At 36.9% G+C, this 24,163-nt stretch overlaps 1 protein-coding gene across 7 annotated transcripts in view; it reads left to right on the top strand.

Annotated features, from left to right (window-relative positions):
• The window catches only part of PPP1R12A (protein phosphatase 1 regulatory subunit 12A), a 123,533-nt gene that overhangs the window by 63,153 nt on the left and 36,217 nt on the right, over positions 1-24,163 (top strand). For all 7 annotated transcript variants that reach the window (XM_040981189.1, XM_040981174.1, XM_040981181.1 and 4 more), the window contains 6 exons: positions 5,230-5,389; positions 9,817-9,961; positions 12,781-12,855; positions 14,478-14,566; positions 14,686-14,843; positions 18,701-18,825. In XM_040981189.1, the coding sequence (XP_040837123.1) occupies positions 5,230-5,389; positions 9,817-9,961; positions 12,781-12,855; positions 14,478-14,566; positions 14,686-14,843; positions 18,701-18,825 (752 nt within the window). The remainder of the gene's footprint in view (positions 1-5,229; positions 5,390-9,816; positions 9,962-12,780; positions 12,856-14,477; positions 14,567-14,685; positions 14,844-18,700; positions 18,826-24,163) is intronic.

Consider the following 24,163-nt stretch of genomic DNA (forward strand, 5'->3'; position numbering starts at 1 on the left):
CTGTAAGCATGGCTAATTATAATTGTGATGATTCATTCACTGTTAATTTTTATTCCACAAAAAAGTGCTGAGTATTAATATCAAAAATAACAAAAATAACTGTCTTCTTAAGGATTCCGTCCTTGACCCTCCTGTGCAATGGGTGCCAGGTCTGAGAGCCATGAGGCAGAGTTCTGCTGGGGGTGGGGCCAGCAGAGCCCAGGTTGCCTGGGCCAGGTCCTTGTCCCTCCTGCATGATGAATACCAGGTCCATGAGCCCCAGGGATGGAGGGGATCCAGCAGGGATCTGGGTTTCCTGCCCAGGTCCTTGGGCTAACTACAAGAATGGTCTTCCTCGGTGGAAAAAATAGTTAGTGGACAGCTGGCCCAGATTTACATGGAGAATAGGCCTACTGATGCTGTCTGTACCACATGAGAGAAAGGAGAGCAGAACAAATTGGACAACTACCCCAGCCAAATGATTACCACAAATATCTGGGGCAAATGGAAACTATAAGGTTAACCATGTCAGTCAGTGGACATTGCGTATGTTCCCTCATCCTTGGGTTGGCAAGATCAATAACATTTCAGAAGTATCGAAACCACCTGGGCAGAACCCTCAGCGCATATACCACATTGGGACCCTGGGTTGATATCGGCTGGCCATTCCCCATCCCTGGATACTGAGGCAGTTGGGAGGCTGGGCATGGCTCATCCCCTTATCTCCTCCCTTCCCCAAGAAACAGAAGGAAGAAGTACAAAATTTGGAAACAATTGTCACACTCACTTTTCCCTAACTCTTGATCCTTCCCATCCTGATTAACTATGTTAAACTCATCTAAATATAAAAATAATAATTAAATAGTTTTTTAAAAAATGAAAAGGATTTCACCACCTGACTGAAATGGCAGATTTAATAGAACTTTACAATATAGTGTGCTATACACTAAAAATGCAGAAATAGACTGCTGTGGGAGAACAGAAGAAAACGGTGGCTGATACAGTAGTTGGGAAGGTATCAGAATGACATTTGTCATAAGTCTCCTTGTCTAAGCAGAGAGCTGATGGATAGAAAAGGCATGTCAAGCAGGGGCTAATAGGTACAAGTGCAAGGATATGCATGTGTTTGGGAAACTCATTAAGTCTGGATTGAAGATAGAAAGTGGAGATTGGATTAGTAGCAGCTAAATCCTGAAAAGATAGGCTGGTGCCAAATGGTAAAGGATGTCTATTTTTTAGGTATTAGATGTGGTGAAAATGTGTCCACAAGAAATCTGAGTGGTTTTAGTTTTTAGCAGTAGAGTATAGGCTTTGGAAGTTGAAGTTTTCAAGGCAAGACAAGCATGCCTTGAAAAGGGCTCTTAATTTGAAATAGAGATGAGCTAGTCTGTTTTGTAGAAATATTTAGGTAAAATTAGAACATTTCAGTGTAGAATGGAATTTGGCAATGAGTAGTAATTGAGGCCACTCACTGAAATTTCCAGTTGAAGCAGCAACAATGAGATGAGTATTTGGGGAAAATATTGGCTAAGACATGAGACTTTTGGGGCATGTTGAGTTTGATATCTAAGAGAAATCTAAAAGATGCTGTTTTGGTATATGATTTAAACCTAGAAATATTGAGACAGAAAATGAAATACTGGAGAACAGCAAATAAGGAGAATTTTTTTTTTAAGATTTATTTGTTCCTATTGGAAAGTTAGATTCACATTGAGGAAAGGCAGGAAGACCTCTGTCTGCTGATTAACAACCCAAGTAGCCGCAACAGCCAGAGCTGAGCTGACTGAAGAGCACAGGAGCTTCTTCCAGGTCTCCCACATGGGTGAAGGGTCCCAAGATGTTGCATCATCCTCTACTAGTTCTCCAGGCCACAAGCAAGGAGCTGGACATGAACCAGAACCCATGTGGGATCTCAGCACTTGGCAAGGCAAGGATTTAACCACTGAGCCATCACACCAGGCCCAAGATGAGGGGAAATTCTCAGGATGAGTGGATGACCCTCTAAATGAACAATTAAATGGTAATGATATTAATTATTAAAAACAACCATTTGTGGGCCCAGCATGGTGCCATAGTGGCTAAAGTCCTCTCCTTGAATGTGCCAGGCTCCCATGTGGGCACCAGTTCTAATCCCGGCAGCTCTACTTCCCATCCAGCTCCCTGCTTTTGGCCTGGAAAAGAGTCAAGGATGGCCTAAGGCCTTGGGACCCTGCACCCACGTGGGAGAACCAGAGGAAGTTCTGGGCTCCTGGCTTTGGATGGGCTCATACCAGCAGTTGTGGTCGCTTGGGAAGTGAATCATCAGACGGAAGATCTTCCTCTCTGTATCTCCTCTTTGCAATAAAAATAACTAAATCTTTAAAAATAAATAAAATAAAACCAGTCATTCAGCAAAGGCCTCACATTTATTATCTTACTGTTCTCATAGCAATTCTATAAGATTTATATTTTTATTACCTCCATTTACCAACAAGAAAGTTACCTGCCCAAGGCTATATGTGTAAGAAGTACTAAGGTTTGGTTATTAATAATTACACATAATTACAGGCAGGATTGTAACATTTTAGTACATGTGTGCAGTTGTACTAATCAAAACAGAATAATCAATATTTCCTGACTTTATTATTATTGACACTGAGACTTCTATATCTTATTCATGTAATGTATATGTGTGTTGTGTGTATAAATGCATGCACTGTATGATATTTTAAAGTTAAGGCCACACTCTGTGCCACTGTAACTTTTATTTTATCAAGAGTATGTCTTTGCGGCTGGGTACAATGCCTCAAAGGCTAAATCCTCACCTTGCATGTGCTAAGATCCCATATGGGTGCCGATTAGTGTCATGGCTGCTCCACTTCCCATCCAGCTCCTTACTTGTGGCCTAGGAAAGCAACAGAACATGGTCCAAAGCCTTGGGACCCTGTACCCATGTGAGAACCAGAAGAAGCTCCTGGATCCTGCCTTTGGATCAGGTCAGCTCCGGTCATTGTGGCCATTTGGGAAGTGAACCAGCAGAAGGAAGATCTTTCTGTCTCTCCTTCTCTCTGTAAATCTTCTTTACTACTAATAAATAAATCTTTAAAAATAAATGAATAAATACAAGACTGTACTGCTGTTCATGTTATTTGTAAAATGGGAATGTATAAATTTATACAGCGTGACTTAATTCCAAAAAAGCAAATGTATAGGGTTTTAAGAGTTTGTTGGGCCCGGCATAGTAACCTAGTGGCTAAAGTCCTCGCCTCACACACTCTGGGATCCCATCCTGGCCAGTTCTATTCCCAGTGGCCCCCACTTCGCATCCAGCTCCCTGCTTGTGTCCTGGGAAAGCACTTGAAGACAGCCCAAAACCTTGGGACCCTGCACCCATGTGGGAGACTCAGAAGAGACTCCGGGCTCCTGGCTTCAGACTGCCTCAGTTCCAGATGTTGCAACTGCTTGGGGACTGAATCAGCAGATGGAAGATCTTCCTCTCTGTATATCTGACTTTCCAATAAACCAAGCCACAGCATCTACTAGCTCATACAAAGGGCAGGTCAGAGGGGCAACACTGTGCTGGGTAAGAGCCTAGTACCTGCTGGCATGTGCAAAATCTGAGTCTAGGAGTCGACCTGGTGGGGGATTTGGGAAACTCCCCTGGTGGGCCATTGCTTCCTCTGGCCTCAACAGAACTGTGGATGGCATGCGCAGATGCACATGGAGGATATGGCAGTTGGTGCCTGCAGAAGATATCTGTTGTCGTAGCAGAGGAAAGAAAACAGAACAAATTGGTCAACTATCCCACCCAAGCGTTGGCAGCAAGTGTCTGGGCAAATGGAGACTTTAAGGTGGACTATGTCAGCAATAGACCTTAGAAGGATTTCTTCATCCTTGGGTTGGTTAGATGGATAGCATTTCAGAACTATCAAATGGACTTAAGCAGAACTCTTGGAGCCTGCTGCACATCAGGGATCCTGGGTGACGTCAGGTAGCTGTTCCCCATCCGTAGGTACTGATACAGTTGGGAGGCTGGGTGTGGCTTCTACCCTTATTTGCCCCCTTCTTCCAGATCCAGGAAGAAGAAAAAGAAAATTTGGAAACAATGGTCTCATCACTTTCTTCTAATCCTCGACCCTTCCCACCCAGATAAAAGATAAATTAAAAAAAAAAAAACTTAGAAGAGTTAACAACTAATCAAAGTTATTTTAAGATTTTCTTTTTGTTAGATTGCAAAGTTAGAAAAATTAACAGAATCATAGATGTTTAAAACTGGTAATGATAGTTAATACTTCAGAGCTTACTCCTGCTATAAACACTTTCCATGTGTAACAGAATTCAAAAAGTTTATAGAAAATGAGATTAAAAATTAATTTATTTTGGTGTAAAAGATTTTGAAGTCTACACAAAAGTTTTTTATAATACAAAATTTTCATTAACTGTTTAAAGTCTACTTATAGTCATAGATTTGAAAATTTCGTGAAACCTAGGTTGGAAGAACCAACTTACTCAGCTGTTAATTAGGAAAAATAAACTATACTTAAGACTTTTTTTTATAAAGTAAAAATCAGATCCCTTGCACTCCAGTATGAGACATAGCTGCATCAATTGCAAGACTAACCCACTGCACTAGAATACTTGCTCCAACATGTTCATGTTTTAGAAAACAGCAAGAACAATCAGAAAAGTTAAAAAGAAAAGCAAAACAGTAAACCAAAAATTAAGCAACCAATAGAAAAACTAATAAAATACCTATATTCTCTCATTTCTTTAATAAACTATCATGTTATTAGAAACTTGTTAGATAGATAGATAGATAGATAGATAGATAGATAGATAGATAGATAGATAGGTAGGTAGATAGATAGATAGATAGTAGGAGCCAGCACTGTGATGTAATGGGTAAATGCACTATGTTATCAATATCCCATATGGGTGTGGGTTCGAGTCCCAGCTGCTTTGCTTCCAATCCAGCTCCTTGCTAATGTACCTGAGAAAGCAAAATTAGATGGCATAAGTGCTACTCACACAAGGGAGAGCTGGAAGAAGCTCCTGGCTCCTGGCTCTGAATCAACCCAGCTTCAGCCATCTTGGCCATTAGGGAATGGACCAATAGATGGAAGATTGATCTCTCTGAGTGTGTGTCTGTAACTGTCTTTCAAATAAGCATTTCACTTTAAATGTTGATCTAAACTTGAAGTGTTTTTCAATATTTGTGTTTCTCAACACAGAAAAAACAATCTCTATTAAGAATTATTTTTATTTTATCAGGAGTTGACATAGAAGCAGCTCGAAAGGAAGAAGAACGGATAATGCTTAGAGATGCAAGGCAGTGGTTAAACAGTGGTCACATAAATGATGTCCGGCACGCAAAATCTGGAGGCACAGCGCTTCATGTTGCAGCTGCGAAGGGCTATACAGAAGTTTTAAAGTAAGCGTTTTTAAGAAGAGTCAGTTTTCTACCACAGTTCGTTTTCTTTATTCTATTGTCACTTTCCCTAAAATTATTTTTATACAGCTTATGAAAGTTATTTAATGTCTATTTTCAGGAAGAAAGAACGATAATTTTGTTTTCAAAGTTTATTGTTTCCTTGTTAATTTTGGCTTTTTCTTGTTATTATGATTTTCCAATAAGTTGAATGTGTCAGTCAGCTTTTACATGTTTCCAGGCTACTTCTTGAGATTTCAATACGTGATCAAATTCTGTGAGCTTCATTCCTGTTGAGTATTTGTTTACATTTAATTTATCTAATTTTTTCTAGTTTTTCATATAGAACATAAATATCTGAATGCTGGAATGCTAACAGCATAATTTTAAATACCAAGCTATCAGCAAATTTGGGTGTAAGGTTACTTATATTGATATGTGAATTTCCTTAAAATAAAGCAATTTTTTATTTAATTTTTAACCTGTAAAGGACAGAAATATTGGCAACTGTGTTTAAATTTGATTTATTTTTATTTGTTTAAAAGGCAGAAACAGTGAAAGTAATAGAGATCTTCATCCATTGATTGATTCACCAGATGTGTTCAATGGCTGGAGCTGTCGGTCATGCTGAAGGGAGCCCAGACTCAATCCACATCTCACACATAGGTGTCAGGGACCATAGTACTAGGGACCATCACCTGGGGCCTGTCAGTTGTGAATTTACTGGGAAGCCGGAGTCAAAAGTGAAGCTAAGATTGAAACCCGGACACTCCCAAATGGGATGTTGTTACCTTAAGCAGCATCTTAAGCACTGTGCCAAACATATTCAGGATGCTCTCAATCAATTTGGATTTATAAAATTAATCTGTTTTCCATATTGCCTTTTATTAGTAAAAACAGTGTAGAAGTTTTAGCGAGTCGCCTTCTTTTTCTTGTTTTTGTTTGTTTTTTATTTTTTGTTTTTCGTGATATGGTTTTGTAGGCTCAGGGCTCCTGGCTTTGGATCCCCCAGCTCCAGGCATTCATTTTCTCTCTTTCTCTCTCTCTCTCTCTCTCTCTCTTTCTCTCTTTCTCTCTTTCTCTCTTTCTCTCTCTCCCCGCCTTCTTCCCTCCCTCCTTTCCTCTCCCCCCTCCCTCCCTCTATAGTTTTGCTACTCAAAGCCAAGACCCTTACTCCTAAGTGCTTTTTGTCTGCTGTGAATGATCCACATGGAATTCTACCGTGACTCTGCCATGATGTCTTACTGGCCACTGCTACCTTTTTTTTTTTGCCTTTTTCTGTCTGCAAGCTATGCAGTAAAGGCTGTGATATTACTGATGAAATGACAGTTGAACTAATTCTGTCAAAGTAATAATTATTTATTAGTTCAGTATTCCACTTCTACGAATTATAATATAAATTCTTAAAAAGTAATGTTTTTGATAGCATTGTTTATAGTAGAAGCTGGAGAAAGATTTCATAAATTGTGGTACATCCTTTCACTGGAGTACACTTCACCAAGCTTTACAAACATTCTGCCATGCAGTTACTAAAAGAGTGCTAGGAAATACTGTGATGTTATAATCAGGGAGGGAAGCATGTGCTTGTTTATATTTCTCTAAAATTTTTTTAAGAATTGTATTTGATTAAATAACCATGAAATCTTTCTATTAAAGTTCTATCAGAATTGATAATGTAGTTACCTGTGGGGAGGGGAGCTAGTTCTGATCAGCTGTGGGAGAGTAATTTCCCTGTATTCTTACACTTGAATTTCCAGATCATTTTTATAAACTTTCTGAAATAACCCCTCTACCCTTTTACTATTTTTTGATTTTTGGATGCTGATAATGATTTACTTATTAAAACAAATAGAAATATGTGAAATGAAAGGTAAATGTTTGAACTATAGTATTCTTCTCTTTCTCAGGAAACAAGCATGCCTTTCATTGTTTTGGTGCTTCTCAGTTCTGTGCTCTCACTATTCCACTGTCACAGAAGCTTCCCATTGGAGCTGATTGTTTTATTACTTAACTCATCCTCCACTAGAAGATCTTAATTACAAGAATATTTTTAAGTATCCTTATGGCCTGATAGAAAATCAAGTTTTTGGAAAATACATCTGCCTTCCTAATGTTCTTATTTCTCTATGCAGACTCTCAAGCAGCTTTATTATTTTGTTGCTTAATATTACTTTAGTGCATATTTCCTGGTGAGCACATTTTTTTTATTATATTGAGTTATGTATTATTTCTGCCTCTACTGATAGTAGTTGCTGATAATGCGTATGTTAATGGAGATTATTTTTAAGTAAAATCTCTGGATTTACCCTCTCTGTTAGCCTTGTGTTTTAGATCATTGCTTTTGAAGGTTGGAGTACAAAGAGGTGACAGTTATGTGGAAATCATATGACAGACTTGCTAAAAATACCGATTGACAGGCCCATTTTCAAATATGCTAGTTAATTCAATAGTACTGAAGAAGACCTTGGAGTTTTTTATTTTAAGTAGGTTCTTTAGATAATTTTGTTTGGAGGCATGATTAGAAATAAGTGCTGTTAAGAGTCAGTTTTGTTTTGTTCTGGTTTTTGGTTTTGGCTTTGTTGAAGATTTATTATTTTGGGCCCAGTGTCATAGCCTGGTAGCTAAAATCCTTGCCTTGCTTTTGCCAGCATCTCATATGGGTGCTGGTTTAAGTCCTGGGTGTGCTGCTTCCCTTCTACCTCCCTGCTTGTTGCCTGGGAGAATGGTAGAGGATGATCCAAAGGTTTAGGACCCTGCACCTATACAGGATACTCAGAGGAGGCTCCTGGCCCCTGGCTTCCAGTCAGCTCAGCTCCAGCCATTGCAACCATTTGGGAATTGAACCAGCAAATGAAGATCTTTCTGTCTGTCCTGTCTGTATTTTTGCCTTTCCAATAAAAATAAATAAAATAAATAAAAAAATAGATTTATTTTTTTTAGAAAGATAGATTTTCGGGAAAGGAGAGACAAAGATCTTTGATCTGCTGATTCACTCCGCAAGTGTCTGCGATGGCCAGAAGTAAGCCAATCCGAATCCAGGAGCCAGGAGTTTCTTCCAGGTCTCCCACATGGACACAGGGTCCCAAGGATTTGGGCCATTCTCTGCTGGTTTTGCAGGCCACAGACAGGGAGCTGGATGGGGGAAGTAGAGCAGCCAGGACACAAACTGAAGCTTTTATGGGATCCCAGCACACGCAAGGTGAAGATTTAACCACTGAGCCGTCGTGCTGCACCCAGGAATCAGTTCTTAACAATAACTAATGTATTCTCCGTCACTACAACCACTCATAAGTGAACTTAGTATTTCACAAGCTCAACATCTTTGAAAATGAAGTAAATGTCAGATTTAGTGCCTACCTGTGATAGAAAGTTTTATGTGTAACTCCCAGACCTGTTTTTTATTTTCTGTTAGCTTATTAACTGAATAAAATAAAGTTGGTATCAGTAATTAGAAAGGCATACTAACATGAGTTAGGCAAGTTATGTCTCATATTACAGTATATTCCTATTTTTGTTAATAGTTTGCATATTTTCATTGCTGCTGCTGCAGAAAAATGGACTCAGCCCTTTGGAAAATATGTTTCACTTTATTCCTAACAGTCAAATTACATTTTTCATAAAAGTGTTCACAAACCAATTGCTCAACAACACACTAAAAATTCTTATCAACCAAGTTTATCTAATCCAGTGTATTTCTTGGGGGGGGGGTGGGGGGGAGACAATTTAGTCCAGGATAGCATCTCATGTGGACACCTGAAGGTCGGCCCTGCAGCAGATTAGTTTCAAATGTTAATTGATCCATCTGTTTTGCTCTTACATTGAAAAACTAAAGATTTTTTGTGAAAATTCCCTTATAATGCATGTTAAAGATAATTAATCAGTGTCATACCAAGCCATAATATTAATTAAGGGCCAAGCATGGTGGCCTAGTGGCTAAAGTCCTTGCCTTGAGCGTGCCAGGATCCCATATGGGTGCCAGTTCTAATCCCAGCAGCTCCACTTCCCATCCGGCTCCCTGATTGTGGCCTGGGAAAGCAGTCGAGGATGGCCCAATGCCTTGGGATCCTGCTCCTGCTTGGGAGACTCAAAAGAAACTCCTGGCTCCTGGCTTCGGATTGGCTCAGCTCCAGCCATTGTGGTCACTTGAGGAGTGAATCATCAGACAGAAGATCTTCCTCTGTCTCTTGACTTTGCAATAAAAATAAATAAATCTTTTAAAAAATTAGTTAAATTTTTATTAAGATTGACTCAGGATCTATTTGTTTTGTGAGGGTTGGCTGCTACTTCCTTAGTTAACCTGTTAAGGAGACAGAATTTGAATTTTGAAAAGAAATGTATTTAAAAGTTTAGTTAAATTGTGTGGCATAAAGCTATTTGTCTTACTTGCTCACTTCTGTATTTTAATTATTAATTCACTATAATTTCTTTAGACTTTTAATACAGGCAGGCTATGATGTTAATATTAAAGATTATGATGGCTGGACGCCTCTTCATGCTGCAGCTCATTGGGGTAAAGAAGAAGCATGTCGAATTTTAGTGGATAATTTGTGCGATATGGAGATGGTCAACAAAGTGGTAGGCCTTTTAAATAAATTTTGAATATTTCAGCTCTAGAAATACAGGCTTTGTCTCAATGTTGTGAATGTATAGCCTCATTTTGTTACCATATAAAATGAGCTTTTGTTGATCATTAATCAATTGTTAATGATGTTACCCAAAAATGCTGTGCGAGTGCTAGCTGAAAATAATAAAAGACTTTTTCACTAAGCATACCATGTATATAGAGTACATTTGATTACCTTTATTAATGTTGCGTGTTAGAAATTCATTTATTATGAAAATTCTGCATTTTTCTTAATGTTTTTTCACATCACTGAATTGAAACAAAGTGTTTCTAATTCTCTATAATAGCCTTATTTTACTTAGTTAAATGACATGGATAATGAAATGAGGGCAATAGAAACAGTAAAGTTTTATGCCAAGTAAGGTCACTGAACTGCAGTGTCTACTGATTTTGCAGGTAAGAAAACAGCTTAGCGAGGTAAATGATTTGCTTGATATCACGTAGCTAGGTAAAAAGAAAAAGGGAATAAATGTCATACAAGTGAAAGTTTCTGTTCGATTACATCTTTTCCCTTTACTTAGTGCTGAGTCAGTTATTGTCTCATCAATATTCTCGCTCATCCCCTGCCACCTCATTTTGGTAGTTATGTTTGAACAATCAGAGAACTGTAGCGAACTTAATCACCCTAAACTCCTGTGCAATGTTCCGTGTGTGTTACACTTCATAGGACAATATAATAAATTGCTTATTAGAGATTCGTACATGGTTTTATTCACAATGGACCATCTGATTCATCTGTATTTAGTTTTATTGCTTGTGCTGGTTGTTCGGATGGCTGTTTTCTAATGCGGAGCTGCAAAAAGCAGGGAGTGAATATCATATACCACAAACACAGGATTTTCCCTTGAGTGTTTGATTGGAAGTTGAGGGTAGTGATACAGTTTCATGTCCCTCTTCTGACATAAAGAAACTCTGGACTCCTTTATTATTTCTAAGAGTAGATTTCTAGATACTTATTTTAACTGACTTCAAAATGTATTTGATGGCATACTAGGTGGTATGTTATAATACACATTTCTACTCCCACTTATGAAACTAGTGAGTATATTCATATAACATGATCCTAGATATTCTACCTCCACCCAAACCAAGCATGACTTGGTGCAATTAAATAGCAAGAAGTTAACCTTGTACCGTTATGATGGACTGTACTACTGTAATCATTTAGGGAATGATAGCTGGGAGGATGGGTGTGGAAATGGTGGAGGAGGATAAAATCCCCATACCTATAAAATTATGCAGTGTAAAATTTTTTTTGTAATAACTAAATGAAAGAAATGTATAGGTAAGGAAAATCTTAAGTACTAAAAATTGCAAGAATGATAAAACTGGTATAGTAATTTGCTTTCTCTGTTTTTATTGCCTGTTACCAATTTTTTGCTGTTTTTGCTTTGGTCTGTCTGTAATCAGCATTAAAGATGAATAAATGTCAGTTCTATTAATGTTGTGTAAGAGACCAGCTAACTTTTTCTGTAAAATTTGTGTTTCATTTCCATGCATGTAGAAATTCCCCTTGCAGTTGGGATTTCTCTGGAAACATTAGTGGACACCTTTTACCCCTGAACTCTGATCTGCATTCCTGTTTCTCAGCCAAATGGTTGACCCCGCAGGCCACTTGTCTACTCACAAGGGGCTGTGTTGATAATTGGGTTTTAGCAAAAGTAGCCTACAGATAAGAACTAAAAGAAATGATGATTAATTGAGATGATATTCCAAATCAGTGATTTCAGTTGACTAGTCTAAGCACATTATATTTCCCCTGCCAAATCTGTATTCTACTCTTACTCAGTGATGTAAGAGGCAACCTGCCTATTCCCTCTGTCATGCAGTTAATATGTTTGAGGAGAAAGAATACGTACAAAATTGTGTCAAAAGCCTGCTAGTTCTATTTTACTATAATAATTGCTCCTTTCATCACCTGAAATGTTAATATTTTACTGTTTATGTTTCATTCCATCCTTTCAGGGAACCTCTGTAAGAACATGAGACAATCATGTCTCATGCTGCCTTGGACTTTTATGGTTTTCATCCTTTTTTGACAAATTATGTAATGACATTGTTTTAATAGCCCTGTTGTTAAGGGCTTTGAACACTCAAATGTGATCTGAAAGTAGTTTTCCTAGAGCCTTGGTAATTGCTTTTGTTTATATTCCAAGCTCTGCCACTTTTCCTTTGTTCCAATTTTATTGTTTCATTTTTCCAAAAACTGTTTAAATATATAATTTCATTTTTTATCAAAATATTTTTCCTTCTAAAAACCAAAATTTCAGACTTCTTTGACTAGTTATGATGCTGGTTACAAAGTAACATGTGTTTTATGATTCCATGTATGCAAAATGCCCACAATATTCAAATCTTATGGAGAAGCAGAATAGATTAATTATTGCCTCTGGTTGAATGAAATGGAGATAATAGCATAAGAGATAACTTCAAAAGGGTTTTCTATTTTTCCTTTTGGAGACGTTGAAAATGTTTGTCAATTTACTGTGATGATAGCTGTGCAACTCTTAATATACTTAACACCATTAAGTTGCATACTTAAAACTAACTTTATGTGTTTGATTAATCCTATCTCAGTAAAGCTGTTACCAAGAATTTTATGTAAACATGGATTTTTCTTAAATTTCTCGGAATTCCGGTATATAATTTATAATTACTTTACTAGCATCCTTTTTACTATATAATTTTATATTGTTAGTGAAGGTGTTTTATAATATAGTGACTTTTTGCCATCCCCCTTCCTGCCCTTTCCCTCATGTTTCCTCCGTAGGGTCAAACGGCCTTTGATGTAGCAGATGAAGACATCTTAGGATATTTAGAAGAGCTGCAAAAAAAACAAAACCTGGTATGTTTGATAACTGTGTTTATTACCTATGTTAGTAAATTCTTTTGGTAGCTTTGACTTTTAGCTTTTAAAATATTTTTGAAGTATAAGTTATTCCAAACAAACGAAATAACTGAAAGGCAAAAATTAATGATATGCTTAGCCGTTTGTGATTTATATCCCTGTTCTTTAAAAAAATAATAATAATAAGCTTCTTTATTGTTGCTTTATTTATTTTAAAAGTGGAGAAAGAGACAGACAGACAGATTTACTTCCCAAATACTGGCAACAACTGGAATTGGAACAGGACATAGCCAGGAGCCCAGAGCTGAAACCAGTCTTGCCACATGCTTCTCCAGGGACCTAAGTACTTGAGCCATGCATCATCCGCTGCACCTAAAGGTGTGCGTTAGCAGAGAGCTGGAGTGGAAAGCAGAGAGCCCAGGCACCGTGATACAGGATGCAGGAATCCCGTCGACATCCCAGCACTGCACAGAATGAACACTCCATAGTTCAATTTCTGTTCCCCCCATAAATTGAATACTCACACGATGTGTATGCTCTCAAGAATGACTTGTTTTTGTAATTTCATAATAATGTTGGCTAGAGAGGTAAAGGCAGTTAAATCATGGATTTCTAGTAGCAAACCCAAGAAAAACAATGAGTTCTACAAGTAGGAAACAGATTTTTTAAATTTATTTTTAAGAAACACTGTTGTTTTAAAAACTATTCAGAGCAGATTTCAGGAAATGGACAAGTGAGAATGCCAACTGTTTAGTTCCCATCCACTGGTTCATGCTACAAGTACTTACAACACTTGGGACTGGGACTCTGCACCCATAGGGGAAACCCGGAAGAAGCTCCCGGGTCCTGGCTTCAGATCAGCTCAGCTCTAGCTGTTGTAGCCATATGAGGATAGAAGATCTTTCTGTCTCCCCTTTCTCTGTAAATCTGACTCTCCAATAAAAATAAATCTTTTAAAAGAAAGAAAGAACAGTTGGGACTGGACAGTGCTGAAACCTAAGGTGCACACTCTAGCCAGGTATTCTAAGCATGTGGCAAAAACCCAGTCAGTGACTTAAGCTATTTACTGCTGCCTGCTAGAATCTACAGCAGCAGGAAGCTCAGCAGGAAGCAGACCTGGGAATTGTGCATTCCTTTCCTTTTTACTATAAAGGATATGAATTCTGTGTTTCTCCTTTGACTTACATGTTTATATACAGAGTTTACCAGTGCTTTTATTGAATAACATTTATTAATGTGAATCAAGTGGTTAGAGTTCTTAAATGGCATGAGATACTTTAACCGCTAGGCCAATTCCCAACCTGGAAATAGATTTATAAGTGAAAACTGGAAGCTATCCTAAGTAGTTGGTAGAGCTAGACTTTTATGATGGACTAAAGTTGATGTGATCTGAAAAATCCAATTTAATCCTATGTGGGTGGAACTTTCTAATTGTATACTCCTTTAAATTCTGAATTCAGGCTCTTTTCTTTCCAGTTAAAACTTAAATAATTTATTTATTTTTTAATTTTTATTTTTGCTTAGTGTTCAAAAACTACCTTGTTACTTTCAAGTCGATATAATTATTTATTACTGTTTTAATGATATTCTTGTTTTCTTTTGCATAATTTTACATAAAGCTCCATAGTGAAAAACGAGATAAGAAATCACCACTAATTGAGTCAACAGCAAATATGGACAACAATCAGTCACAGAAAACCTTTAAAAAGTAAGTGAAATATTCAGAAGTAAGCTGGCATAATATGCATGGTGTTGATTAGCATAAATCTGCAAAAAACCAGATTGTGCTTGTGATTACTTGAAGGTTTTTTTGTTTTGTCTTCACAGCAAAGAAACATTGATTATTGAGCCAGAGAAAAATGCATCCCGTATCGAATCTCTGGAACAAGAAAAGGCTGACGAAGAAGAAGAAGGAAAGAAGGATGAGTCTAGCTGTTCTAGTGAGGAAGATGAAGAAGATGACTCGGAATCAGAAGCTGAAACAGGTAAAACTTAAAGGACAAATGGCATTTCATTGAATCTTATTGCAGTGTGAAGTAAAATAGGTGGAATTTTTAATGTTAGATCAAATTGCTCCTTATTTAGAAATCTGAGCTCAAAAATTAAAATTTTTTAATGTATTCATAAATTCTAATATTCAGTGAATGCTTGAAACTAACAGTACAGCTAGGGTGGATAGGGTGTAAATGGACTGTTGCAATTGAAAATAGCACTTGCCTTCGAAGGCCCAGAAGTATAGGAAGCCTGCCAAATAAAGGTGCTTCCATGTTCATTTAGAGCTACTTAAAGTAAGACATAACTGTCCTTTTTACTTGTATTTACTTCAAATTTTTCATGATTTAAAACATTCCAGTTGTCTTGATTAGTCACTCATGTCCATATGCTTCCCATTTTCCTTCTAATGAACATTTTCCTTACTTATAATTTCTTTGCTGTTTCACGTACTGTTCCTCATGGTCATGTTTCCTGTGTACACTCATTAGCAAGAGATTCTGGAATGGATTTAGAAGTTGAGCTCTTCAGGCTTAGCGTACACAGACACATTTTTGGTTTTTTATAGATGGTGCCATATTGCTTTAAAAAGCCACTGTCTCAGTTAACATTCCTTTCCTTTTTACTATAAAGGATATGAATTCTGTGTTCCTCCTTTGACTTACATGTTTATATACAGAATATACCAGTGCTTTTATTAAATAACATTTATTAATGTGAATCAAGTGATTTGAGTTTTTAAATGGCATGAGATACCACTTTTAAAATGAATAAGCTGACATTTTAACATTTCACTTTGTCAGAGGAAAGTATTTTACCTCCAGTAAGATTTATTTTTACATTAAGATTTTGACCTGTCGCAAAACTCATTTTCCAGCACCAGTTTAGTGGTTAGTAGTTAATAGAAACGGAGTTCAGAATTTCTTGAAATTCCAACATTTCTTCTAACTATAACATTTTTGAGTCATCTTATTTTTGCTCCTTCAGCAAAATATTTTCTCTACCAATATTTGAGAAGCGAAACTTTATTATATAATTAACACCTTATTTTCCATTTAAAACCAAGATGTTGAATACAAATTAAACATAGACTCGAATTGTTGCCCAGGTGATATGTTAGATTCTTTTAACTTCTGGAAACTTAATAACCTGACCAAGAAATGATTTTTATGTAATACATAGTATCAGATACATAAATGGCTAGATTCTAGCCAGATTGAAATCCTTCTTTGCTATCAATATGTTTTGTTACTTGTATCAGCATATCCTTTGCCCAAATATGGTAACCATGTGGGTAAAATTGGAAGTAGGTAGTCATTAAATGTTATCCTTATATAACATATTAATTAAAATATTTCTGATTTTATAGATACTATGTAGAAATCCTCATGTATCATGATTAAGGACATAAAGTGATTGATAAATGGAATGTTACAAGTATGTATAGGTGGTTCATTAACTCTGAGAGTTTTCAGACTAAATGATTTCTATGGATACTATATAAAAATGCTTTGTAGTAAGTATTGATTTTCATGAAATAATTATATAAAGTTAAACTCTACAAATCTAAATATAATCAAACATATTTAACTTAATTTATGCTGTTTCCCTAATGTATTTTAAAGAACTGAAAGATGAAAAGATATCATTGGTACTTAAGTAGACTCAACTACTTTTATAAGTATTTAAAGTTATTTTTATGTAGTTACTCTCCTAGAAGACATGCCGAGGCTTTTAGTCTGTCAGTACAGCGAAGTACAGCATTACAAATCAAACCATGTGGACATGATCATCAGAGAGCTAGGACTGGCAGATTTCTGTACTCATATGTCCACTTCTTTTCTAGAGAATTCCAAGACTCAGAATTCAGATGACCAAGAGATTCTTGAGGTTTTTTGTTTTGTTTTGTTTTTAATCTAAATTCTTCATTGACTCTTGTATATAATTTGCTATTCCGTATTACATTCTCAGTACCTATTTTTTAGACTCCTTTTTGCCACCAGCTGACAAGTATTTCTGACTTCCATTGGTTGAAATTTCCTTGATTGTAAAATAAAGAGACCTGTGCTATTTATTCTAGACAGTTTATTTCTTTTTTAAAATATATTTTTATTTTGAAATTTGAATTATGTGGTACAATTTCGTATAGGCTGGAATTCTCCCCCAAACTCCCACCCTGTGACAGATTTTCCTCCATTTTACTACATTGGTACAGTCCTTCATAAGGAATCATAATTCTATCATTCTCTTATTGAAGTGTACCCCGAGATTGCTGGTACAATGTCAGACAGTCCAGAATCCCATTGTCTGCACATTGGACAGTTCTTTAAATTCTGTTTTCTAACTGTTACCAGTAAATAACATTTTATTAATTACTTCTTTGGAATTTAAGTATACCAGGCACTTCATGCTCAGTTTCTCATGGAGTTAACTTATAAGGTTTGTTTGAAGCGTTGTAACTTTGTTCTTCCTGTTGCCTGTGCTCAGCTGTGCCAGGAAAATTTGACTCAGCATCAAGAATTAATCCATGTAAATAGTGCTTGGTTCCATATCTCTCAACTCTAATGTCAACCAAGCTTTATCATACTTTATTTAGCAAGCTAGAGAAAGTAACCATTTCCTTTTAGGACTACAGCTCAATGTAACAATTTCTAAACTATTTCCTTTTTCCTATGTTCTTAAAAGAATGCTTGTCAAATTATGTAACTTAAAATGTTCATTGAATTTTTTTTCACAAATTCTTTACCAATACAGTTTGCTTTATGTTCTTTCTCTTCTCATAAACCAGATGAAGTTAGGAACTCAGTCATTTTGATTGCCTCCAAGCAGTTCATACATTTTAGTGGCAGATGAGGAAATCACAAAAGAAGGGCAGCCATATTTTTTGTATCTTTCTTTATAGAATATGAAATTTTCATTCTGCAGTGTTAGTGTTTGTTCTAAGTTCCATGTAGGTAAGATCTTTTATCTTTTTTTTTTTTTGAGATTTATTTTATTTTTATTGCAAACTCAGATATACAGAGAGGAATAGACAGAGAAAAAGATCTTCCCTCCACTGATTCATTCCCTAGGTAGCCACAATGGCTGGAGCTGAGCTAATCCAGAGGCAGGAGCCAGGAGTCTCTTTGCAGTCTCCCACACGGGTGCAGGTCCCAAGGTTTTTTGCTGTCCTCTACTACTGTCCCAGGGCACAAGCAGGGAGCTGGATGGGAAGTGGGATGGCTGGGATTAGAACCGGCGCCCATATGAGATTCCCGTCTGTGCAAGGCGAGAACTTTAGCTGTTAGACAACCCCGCTGGGACCTATTTTATCTTTTAATTGGCTGGTACTGTACTGAAGGAATGAAGACACTGAATATGTGGGCTAATTGTCTACAGAGAAGTGGTTTGTTTTCCAGGAGGAAGATTTATGCCCACTTACTTCAGGCTTAGTAGGTATGGGAAAACACCCTGTTTCAGACTTCTAGTATTTATTTTCCTTAGTAGGAAAAAAGCTGACAAAATAAAGAGTAACAAAAAGCATTTTTAGATTTCCTGGGAACAGAGGGAATAATTAATTGTACACCAGCAATAATACATGTTTTAGAAAATCATGTGATTGGATTTTTTTCTTTTTTGAAGTTCATTATATTTGTGCATGCAAATTTTAAATATTAATGGAAGAGTTTTTTGGTGGGGTTTTTTTTTTGGTGTTTTAAAAATATAGAAGTTGAGTTCTATATTTTAGGAATCATTCTGAGACAACAGTTTGAATTAGCAAAACTAGAATGTAAAATAACATTTTCTCAGCTTTTCAAACCAAGTTCTTACAGAATCTTGATTCTTAATTTTTTTGGCTTGTTTTTAATAGATAAAACAAAACCTATGAGTTCAGTGACTAATGCCAACACTTCTGGTACACAAGCAGCTCCTATAGCTGTTACAGCACCTGCTGTGTCATCAGGTCAGGCTACACCTACGTCACCTATTAAAAAGGTAAGATAAGTTTGTGTTTGCCAGAAATATACATATTCTATTCAAGTATCATTTGGACTAACTCACTAAAGTTTTTATAGTTATATATAAAATTATATACTTATGTTTTTAATGTTGCTGAGCTTTCCTCTCAACCATGTTAAGTTAATAGTGCATATATATATATATTTGGTGGGGGGTGTATTATGGTTGATAGGTAACAAATACTAGAGTTGATGTTTTAAAATGAATACCAGAAGGAGGGGAGGCACTTGACCTAGCACTTAAGACGTTGGAACACCCAAACCTCATATTGAATGCCTGTTCATTCCCAATCCACCATGCCTGCTGGTAACCCCCTGGGACAAAGCAGATGATGTTCCCCACAGAGGGTGTCTGGAACTCCTTTTCACTCTTTGTCTATCTCTGTCTGTCTCTCAAATAAAATAAAGTGTGGGTGTTGTAGCACCACAGATTAAGCCACAGCTTGAGAAATCCACATCCTATTTGACTGCCAGGTTCAAGTCTTGGCTCTTCTATTTCTGATCCAGCTTCTTGCTAATGTGTGTATCCTACGAGAAAACAACAAAGGTTCCTTACAACCTACATAGGAGACCTAGGTAGAATCCTAGGCTCCTGGTTTGGGCCTGCCCGGCTGTGGCTATTGCAGGCACTTAGGGAGTAGTAACCAGAGCTCACAAGAATCTCCCTCTCCCTCTCCTTCTCTCCATTGCTTTGGTTTCAAATAAATTTTTTTAATATGACACAATGATCATTTTTGCATAATACTAAGACCAGTGATCATGAATTTTTTCTATTTCTAATAGAAAAAGAATTATTAAAATAATTCATGTATTGAGCCAGAGTTGGTCAAATGGATAAATCTGCCATCTACAATGCCAGCAACCCATTTGTGGGCACCAATTTGTATCCTTGCTGTTCTACGACTTGTTTTATTTTGTTTTTAAAGATTTATTTTATCTTATTGGAAAGGCAGATTTACAGAGGGAAGGAGAGACAGAGAGAAAGATCTTCACTGGTTCACTCCACAAGAAGCTTCAACAGCCAGAGCTTCCTCTGGGTTTCCCACACGTGGGTGCAGAGTCCCAAGGCTTTGGGCCATCCTCTATTATTTTTTAAAGAACTTTTTACAGGGCCCCACGGCGTGGCCTAGCAGCTAAAGTCCTCGCCTTGTATGCGCCAGGATCCCATATGGGCGCTGGTTCGTGTCTCGGCAGCTCCACTTCCCATCTAGCTCCCTGCTTGTGGCCTGGGAAAGCAGTCGAGGGTGGCCCAATGCTTTGGGACCCTGCACCTGCGTGGGAGACCTGGAACAGGTTCCTGGTTCCCAGCTTCGGATGGGCACAGCAGTGGCCGTTGCGCTCATTTAGGGAGTGAATCATCGGACAGAAGATCTTCCTCTCTGTCTCTCCTCCTCTCTGTATATCTGACTTTGTAATAAAAATAAATAAATCTTTAAAAAAAAAAGAACTTTTTATGTTTATTTGAAATGTGGAGTAACAGAATGAAAGACAGAGATAAACATCCACTGGTTCACTCCCCAAATGGCCACAACAGCCAGGTCTTAGCCTGTCCAACGCCAGCAACCTAGAGCGTTGAGCTTCATCTGGATCTCCTAAGTACTTGGACCATCTTTTACTGCTTTCCTAAGGCTTACGCTCAGGGAACTGGATCAGAAGTGGAGCGTCCAAGACATTGCCCATATGGGGTCATAGCCCATATGGGGTGCTGGGATTATAGGGAGCATCTTAACTCACTACGCCACAGCATCCTGTACTGCTTCATTTTTGATCCAGCTCCCTGCTAATGGAAAAGCAGTGAAAGATGGCCCAAATGTTTGGGCTCCTGCCACACATATGGAAAACAATTGAAGCTCAAATCTCAAGTTACAGAAAATGAAAGACAATGACAGAATTCTTCCATCTGCTGATTCATCCCCCAGATAACCAGGATAGTCAACTCCAGGCAGACTGAAGCCAGGTGCCGAGAGGTTAATCCAGGTCTCCCACATGAGTGACAAAGGCCCAAACATTTGGGCTGTCTTTTGTTTTCCCAGGCTCATTAGCATGTAGCTTGATTGGAAGAGGAGCAACTGGAACACCATATCAGATGCTGACTTTTCAGCCAGCTGCCTTACTCATTATGCCAGTCCCTCTAATGAAGTTTTATTTTGAGAAAAGTCAAGTTTTCTTCTATCTGAATTAAGTAGAAATGTGTGTTGATAATTTCATAAACAGGTTAGGCACAAAACATAATTTTAAAAAGCAATGAGAAAACTGTAATCTAGATTTTTAAACCTGTAATACAGAACACTGGGGATGCACCCATTGTCTGCTGGTAACAGGATGATATTTGAGGTTAGATGAACTAGAAATCCACTGCTGACTGCACCTGTTGGTGACTACCTTAAACAGGTTGCTGTCTTCCTGTGTGTCATAAAACAGAATAAAGTTATAGTAACAAAGGGAATAGGGTAAGATTTGGTTGTCAGAGAAGGGCCTGTCTAGTGATTAATTATGCTCCAAAACCAGTTTAAGTTCTTCTTCTCTGTCTCTTCTTCATCCTTGTCAGCTGCTTTATCCAGGAGCATATTTTTCAGTTGGTGTGTTGAGCTTTTAAATGCCTTTCTTTTTCCTTGTTGCTACAAAACATGTCTTTTACTCAAATTAAAGGTTAAGGATTTTCTTTCTTTAACCTAATGGTCTTTTCTTAAGGGTTCCTCCACACCAATTGTTATGTAGCTGCGTCTGACTATTATGTTTCTTTCAGAGGTGAGATGGTCAACATCTGCTGCATAACCTTCCAAATATCTGCAGCCACCTGACCAATGAGAGCCAGGAATTAAATCCAGGCCTCCTACCTGGATGACAGGGCCCGCTGCCTGAGTGGCACATTAACAAGAAGCTGATAGTGCAGAAAACTGGCACTATAAGTTGATATAGGATGCAAGTGTCCCAGCTGGTGACTCAAATGCTGTGCCAAATGCCTGCTGTTCACAAATAACACTTCTTCCTAAAAACTATGAGATTGATTACAGTTAGAACACAACAACTCTACATGTCCGTTTGTGTCTCCTGAATACAGAGGCACTATCTTCTATTCGCTGAATAAATTAGTCACGCTTAGGAATTTTAACTTCAGTGCAGTACTGCCATGTATATAAACTGACACACGTGTTCAGATTTTCCCATTAATCCTTACAGTATTATCTTTTCTCTGTGTGTGTATTTGTTTTTCAAATCAAAATTCTTCCCAGGAAGTACACTTTGTGTTTAGTTGTCATGTCTCTGACCTTGGACTTGTTTTATTTCTTCTCTGACATTATTTGGTTGGCATGTGTTTGAAGACTGATTTTTAAATCCCCTATGTGTTTCTACTGTGTTGAAAGTTTCTAATCTTTGAACTAGGTAACCAGGAGATCGATATTTTTGTCTTACTAGTGAATTTAAAAAAATATGGACTGTTAGTAATAGTCCTCTAAAACTCTTTAAAAGGAACACAACAAATCCTTAGTGGCAAAATTATATGGGTTTTCCTGGCGTATTGTTTGAGTATACAGAAATTACTTAAAGGAGTTAACCTTCCTTGCTATGTTTTGCAAATGACATTTTCTTAGATTCATTGGAACTTGTGTTTATATGATCATAATTACTTATGCTTTGATATGAAATTCTTTAAAAAAAACTTAACAGGATTTTTGAAGAGTTGCTGGCTATAATTAGTGTCACCATCTGCTTTAACCAGAAGTCCCCTAGGAACTTCCTTAGTGACTTGCTAAATTTGTACCTCTGTATTTAGGTATGAAGTCATGATGTTGTAAAGATTTTAAATTTATGTAATGTATGGAGGAGTTTAATAATTGTAAAAAAAGAAAAAAACTATAGTATTCAGTGGTAGTTATCTTTCTTATCAACTTTAATGAACCAATTATATTTTTAAGCTTTTCCAAGATTTCACGTGTAACATTAGAAGTCTTACTGATACAAATTGTATTCAATAAATTGGTATTTGTAATTATATATTACATGAATTGGCAGTTAGAGTTCTGTCTAATTTTAGGTTCCAGAGCTGTTGTGCTTCCACATTTATACAAAGTTATTTTAAGTTCTCCAACTTCCTCCACTATTTTGTATTTGTATAAACTATTTGTATTTATGTGTATTAATGCCTTTTGGCACTAAATAGGAATAGGTCCCTAAAAATGAAGCAGAAACTAAAGGAAAATATAGATATGTTTACCTTAATGATTTTTCCTTAAGTACACAATTTTTCTGCTAAAATTAAAGAAATATTTCTGTAGTAATAAGGTCAGGGTCATGATTTACAAAAATTTTAGCATATAGAAACCATCCATCTGATTTTGTGCCTTAAATTATCAGCTGACAAGTTTATATAACTTTAACTAAGTAGTCTATCACCTATTTTATATGTATAAGAATTTCAGTAAAGTTTAAGCTGTTTTCTTTGCTGAATCTTAAAATTTCAGAATTTTCTTAGAATAAACTATTTTGGTTAATTGAATCCAAATTTCTCAGAATAAACTATTTTGTTAATTGAATCAATTTTCTTGAAGGTAGATAAGAGAAATAATGTGACCAGTATAGATGATATTTCTAAGAAAGTGAATTAATTTTTCAGTTTGATTCATTTGCATGTTCTGTAAAAACAAAATAAGCCAGGAAAAATTATCTAAAATTATGGAATATATTCATTTCTAAGGTAACACCTTTATAATTATTTTAGTAGGTTATAGAAAGTCATGGAAGATATCTGAACAGTGCCAGGAGAGAATTATTGTTTATGGAATAATATTCTGGCAGCTTTGCAGGGGTATCTGCGAAGATGAGAGGTTGATTGAGAAGATGTTTCTAAGAAGCTCACTGGCATTGCCTAGAGTAGTGTGAATGTTAAACTAGGAGAGTGACCCTAGGCTTATAACACAGATGAGGATCTTGGGAAACTTGAGACCTAATTTGCATTTAGAGGCAGATAACAGAAAGTATGTGTATCATGATTGTAAAACTCAAACATAGGGATTGAAGAGGTTCACAAGCTGGGAACAGGGGAAGAAATGGTTTGGAAGTGTTCAATTCCAGGCTTGATGTGTCAGTTTCCAATTACAGTTCTAGATAACTTGAAATTTAGGAGTCAGACTGAACTGGAAAATGGCAAATTTAAGAATTGGCAGAATATAGTTAGTGTGTAACTTGGGAAAGCAGAAAAGAGCATATTTCCTACCTTTAGGAGATGAAAGCAGGAAAAGATGGAGGAAAGAAGAGTTAACTTGGACACGTTTGTTACAGGAGGTTGTTAATGACAACAACAAAACCGAAGGAAG

The sequence above is a fragment of the Ochotona curzoniae genome, unplaced genomic scaffold (assembly GCF_017591425.1).
Source record: "Ochotona curzoniae isolate NIBS_2020 unplaced genomic scaffold, NIBS_Ocur_1.0 contig_1014, whole genome shotgun sequence".
NCBI classification, from domain to species: Eukaryota; Metazoa; Chordata; class Mammalia; order Lagomorpha; family Ochotonidae; genus Ochotona; species Ochotona curzoniae.